This window comes from Marmota flaviventris, chromosome 4, assembly GCF_047511675.1.
Source record: "Marmota flaviventris isolate mMarFla1 chromosome 4, mMarFla1.hap1, whole genome shotgun sequence".
Classification (NCBI taxonomy): domain Eukaryota; kingdom Metazoa; phylum Chordata; class Mammalia; order Rodentia; family Sciuridae; genus Marmota; species Marmota flaviventris.
Genome location: NC_092501.1, coordinates 134,215,611 through 134,221,317, shown reverse-complemented (window position 1 = coordinate 134,221,317; position 5,707 = coordinate 134,215,611). Strand labels below are relative to the sequence as shown.

The following is a 5,707-nucleotide window of genomic DNA, read 5'->3' as shown; positions in this document are numbered from 1 at the left end:
TTCAAACAGCGGGTATATAAGAAAGTGGCCAGGGCTGGGTTTTTGTCCACAAGTACAGGAAGCTCTTGGTGGTGACCTGTCGGACAGACTCCCAGAGAGTTAGTGCATTTGGTGGTTGGTGGTTGGTATTTGGTGATTGGTGGTTGGTGGTTGGTGGTTGGTGGTGCTGCGGTCTTTGGCTTTTGGTTTTTTGATTTGGGTTTGTTATTTTGCTTTGTTTTTGGTTTTTGGTTTTGCTTTGTTGTTTTGGCTTGTTATTTTTTTTTTTTTTTAAGGTAGCATCCTTAGTTAGTGTTCCTGCTTAGGATGTTTAGCCTGAGTAGAGAGAGTAGTGAGAGTAGTGTAGCAGCACTGCAGGTGCCAGGCTCCCGCAGCATGTCAGCCTTCATGGAGCACTATGAGTTCATGAAGGTCATCGGGCGTGGTGGGTATGGCCAGGTGAGCCTAGCCCTCCATCGCCTCTCAGGGGCACAGGTGGCAGTGAAAACCATGGCGCTGGAAGTGGAGAACATTCCGGCCTTCAACGAACCCAAGATAATGATGAGTCTGGAGCACCCCAACGTGGTCCAGCTGTTTCACGTGATTGGCACCGAGAGCACCATCTACATGGTGATGGAGCACGTAGGTGGGGGACGACTGCTTGAGCACATCAGACGTGGCATGCAGGTGGAGGAGGTCCGGAGGGTTTTCAGGCAGATCGTGTGTGCCGTGGGCTACTGCCATGACAAGGGCATCGTGCACCGAGACCTGAAGCCAGAGAACATCATGCTGGATACCAGAGGCAATGTCAAGCTGATCGACTTTGGTGCGGCCACGTGGTTCAGGGCTGGGGAGAAGCTTAGGCGGTTCTGGGGCACACTACCATACCTTGCCCCTGAAAGTGTCTTGCGGCAAGAGTATGAGGGACCCCCGGTGGACGTCTGGAGCCTGGGGGTCATCTTGTATTTTATGTTGACACAGAGCCTCCCATTTGACTCCACCTCCTCTGAGGACCTGCTGATGCGGATCACTCACACAAGGTACAATGTCCCTGACTCAGTGCCTGTCACAGCCCAAAGGCTCATCCACAGCATACTGACTGTGAAGCCCCCCAAGCGGCCCACAGTCAAGCAAATCTCTCGGCACCCATGGCTGAAGCAGGATGGGGAGTGTGTACCCCAACAGCATAGTGAGGCTCTTCCCAAACACCCAGACCCCCAAATAATGGCGCTCCTGGTTGACAATGGTCTCGATCCATACCAAACCTGGGTATCTCTGGCCAAGAGAAAGTTTGATGCAAGGATGGCCAACTACTTGATTCTGCAGCACCAGAAAAGCCAGGGGGTAGAGTGCATGTTCCCAGGGAAGCCTGTGCCTCGCAGGGTTAGGCTTTCCTCTTGTCCTGCTGGTCTTTCCCGTGGCCCTGTGCTCCCAAGGAGGAGCACGAGTGAGCCTGCACTTCAAGCCTTGCCCTTGTCCCATAAGCACCAGCTGCCTGAGGCAGCCAAACAGCCAGGGCAGGTGGGCATCAGAAGGGCCAGCCTGCCTGCTCTTCCTCTCAAATTCCAGCCTGCTGAGGCCCCGCCTCCTGACGAAGCCTCCCAGTCTCACTCGGTGTCCTACTTGCCCAACCGCTGGAAGCGCCTGCTCAGGTTAGTAGAGACAGTCAGCATCAGTTCCTTCCTAGATGAATCGCCAGAGCAACCCCGAGAACCCAGGAAGAGCTGGACTAGGAGGATCGCTAACTGTGTCCAAAGACTGTGCTGTTGCATGCCACGTGTCCACAATAGAGTGTTTCCAAGGGTTCTCAGGAGAAGTGAGCCGGAGCCGGATCAGTAGACCTTTTGTGGCTGCAAGGAAGTGGAGAGCTGAGCCAGACAGGACCAATGGACAGCCTGCGATTCCTCTGCCCCCACCTGCCGAAGACACCAGAGACTGTTCTGCCTGGGACACTTCACCCTGCCCTGCCCCTTTCCCTTCTCCCATTCCTCTGACATGTTTTTTGATACATTGATTTTGGACAAATTGTATAATAAAATTTTTGTTGCAAAATTTTATAAAGTGCTCTGATTCAAAGAAAAGGAGGGTCCTCAGGGTGGGTCAGGTCCCACCAGCCATCGTCTCCCAGGCCTGGACCACTGTGCCTCCCTCTCCAGTGTAGACTCCCTTGCCCTTAGAATAGATGGGGACTCACTTGTCTTGAGCCAGTGTAGAACATTCACTTGCTTTCACCTAGTACAGACTGGCTTCTGTTGATCCAGTGTGCATGGAGTCTCTCCCATTGAGCCATTGTAGACATGACCTTTAGCTGGTGACCATGGTCAGGAGGAGTATACCTCCCTGAGGTGTGGGCAGGGTGGGTGGCATGGAAGGCACGGAAGACTAAGAAGGCATGGAAGACCTCAGTGTTCTAGGGCATCATCTTAATGATACTGTGTGTAGGGAAGGAAGAGTTGGCTAGTGCAGCAGTGGCTGGGTGCCTCAGCACCTGCCATGCATCCTCCTCAAAATTGTCATGACTGTTGCTAAAGATATGGGACAGGGAATACTCAGGATTTCAGGACTAGAGGGTCAGTTCATCTTATGGATACAATTATCCATTAAGGCAAGGTGCACCCACATGGATTTACTCTTACCTTGGATTCTATTAATAGTCTTGTAAAGCTAAGAAATGGTCAGGCTTGTCAAAGGTGATGGCTTGGGCACTTTGTTTCTCTGACATGTCCACTGGGCTGGCACCAGGAGCTGCTCTGACACCAGCTTCCGGCTCTTGCCCTTTGTGGTCAGAAATGTATACTATGTTAAAAACTATGTCATCCTTGTGTAGACTTCAGTGTAGAGGTCTGTCACCTCCTTGGTTACATTTCTAATTTTTTTTGAAGTTATGGAACATAGGAGAATTTTCCTAATTTCCTTTGCAGCAGATTCATTATTGGAGTAAAGGAAATTGACTGTTTTATATGTGTTGATCTTCTATCCTGCTAATTTGGTAATTTCTTTCTCTTCCCTAATTGCTTTGGATACAGTTAATGGTCTGTGTTGAATCATAGTGGGGAGAGTGGACACGTTTTCCTTATTCCTGGTTTTAGAGGAAATGTTTTCAGTTTTTCTCCATTCAGAATGATGTTGGCCTTTGGTTTGTCATATACAGGCTGTAAGATGTTGAGGGAAGTTCCTTCTGTCCTTAGGTTCTCTTGTTATAAAAATGAATGGGTAGTGGCCTTTGGCAAATGCATCTTCTGCATCTATCAGTGTAATCCTGTGATTCTTGTCCTGAATTCTAATTATGTGGTTTGTTACATTTATTGATTTCTGCATGTCTTCAACTGATATTTGGATTTTTTTCTCTATGACCTTGAGGTGTAACATTAGTTAGCTATATGGTATTTTTGGTATATTATAATTTTTTAAAAAATATAAAAAAGTGAACAAAAATCTATGTGACAGTGTGAAGACAACTTAAATTTTTAGCAATAGGTTTCTATATTTTTAAAAAAAATTATAATTTGTCTTCACACTGTCACATAGATTTTTGTAATATCTCTATTCTGATTTCTTTCTAAGGTTTCTTTTCTAAATTCATTTCTCTTATAAAAGTGTAGCATTTAATCTTCAACCGTAGTGCTGGAATTTATTATTATTCCTTTATTATATTTCATCCATTATTACCTATGCAAGGAGTACTCTGTCATTGTGTTTCCTAACATTTGCTCCATGTCCTAAAATATGAATATTCAAACAGATGTGATTAAAAAGTGAATTGCTTTGTCAATGAATGAAATATTTTATTGATGTCTTTAAGATCCATTTGATTCATTGTTTTTGAAATATTTTTAGTTCTAAATAATCTTTATTTATATCTGGATGGCATATCTAATGGTTAGAGAGCTGTGTTTAAATCGCCCAGTATTTTTTTGTATTTTGATCTATTTCCTTCTTTATATTGATAAAAGTTTGCTTTCTGTATGCAGAAGCACAGTTGTTTGGAGCATAAATATTTATAATCAGTATATCTTGTTGCTGGATTTTCCCCTTGTCAGTATGAAGGGATCTTCTTTGTCCCCTCTAATTAATTTTGACTTGAAGTCTACTTTGACATGAGAGGAGCTACCCTTGCTTCCTTGGTTTTCCCATTTTCATGCATGTCTCTGTCTCTAAGGTGTCTTTTAAGCAACACTTTGCTAAGTGTCTTGTAGGCAACATGTTGCTTTGTATTGTTTTTTTAATCCAAACTGCCAATTGATTTTTATTTCCTGCCATTTCAATTTATTTCTAATGCTAAATTCATACTTGGTTATCCTTTAATGGATATTCTATTGTATTCATCTCTTTCATTTTTATGTATTTTCTCTGCATGAAATATTCCATCGAGGACATTTGGCAGTGCAGACTACATGGTTACAAATTATTTTGGTTTCTGCTTATTACGAAGGATAATTTTGCTGGTTATACTAATCCTGTTTGGAAGCTGTTTTTTTTTTTTTTTTCCCAAGACTTAGCATGTATCTTTCCATGCCCTCCCAACTTTTAGGGTTTATGTTGAGAAATCAGTTGAAATCCAAATGGGTTTACCTCTGAATGTGACCTGCTGTATTTTTCTTGTGGCTGTTACTCTAAGCTTCTTCTGTGTGTTAGACATTTTCATTATAATGTGTCTTGGAGAGAATGATTTTTGCTTGTGCCTATTTGGAATTCTATATGTGTCTTGAGTATGGATTTCATCTTGTTCCTAAGATTTAGAAAGTTTTCTAATATTGAGAAGATTGTGCATTTCTTTAGTTCACAATTCAGGAGCCTTCAACCACAATGATTCTTAAATTTGTTACCTGCAAACTGTCTCTGATTTCTGGGACATTCTGGTAATGGTCTCTTTGCATCTTTATTTTGACTCTATTTTCAAGATTATGTACTTTGTTGTTTAGACCACACTGGTTTAATCTATTGGTAACATTTTTCCACTGAATTCTTAATCCAGTTTGTTTATTTAGTTTTCATTTTCCAGATTTTTTTTTCAGAATCTTTCTTCATTGGAAGTTATCCAATTGAAAAGAATTAAAACTATACTTGGTGTGTTCTTTCATCACAAAGGACTCAAACTAGAAAATAGTAAGATGAGAGAACATCTCCAAAACTTTGGAAAATAAGCACACTTCTATGTAACTTATGGATCAAGGAAGTCTAAAGGTGGACTAAGTGAAAGATCATTGGGTCATTGGGCAGAAGGAATTTACAAGACCATACCCATCAAGGATATGACCATACCCACCAAGGATATGTATTTCACGACAAGCCCACAAAGTTGTATGATTGCATGGATTGATGTAGAAATATCACAGTCAATACCAATGGATAAAAATTCTGAGAAAAGTAGGATTAGAGAGTATTATGGGTTAAATTATATCTTCCAAAGCATTTGCTTAGGTTCTAATCCCACACCTAGCAATCACAGCTCCCCATAACAAATGACTGAATTATGATGTAATTACCAAAGATGGTGTCATAAGGGAGTAGGTCAAGCTCTTAGTTCTGTATGACTTGAGTCCTTATAAGGAGAGCAGGCAGGCTGCTCATTCAATGGCACTTTTGACCTTATTTTTTATGTAAATTTTTTTAATTTATGACAGCAGAGCACATTACAATTTTTATTACATATATAGAGCACAATTTTTCATATCTCTCGTTGTTTACAAAGTATATTCACGCCAATTCCTGCCTTCATGTATTTTGG

The 5,707-nt window shown here is 42.2% G+C and overlaps 1 protein-coding gene across 1 annotated transcript; it reads left to right on the top strand.

Moving 5' to 3' along the window:
• Positions 1–375: 375 nt before the first annotated feature.
• Positions 376–1,818, top strand: LOC114087296 (sperm motility kinase 2B-like). The gene has a single exon (XM_027928726.3). The coding sequence runs from the start codon at positions 376–378 to the stop codon at positions 1,816–1,818; it is 1,443 nt and encodes a 480-aa protein (XP_027784527.2).
• Positions 1,819–5,707: the final 3,889 nt, after the last annotated feature.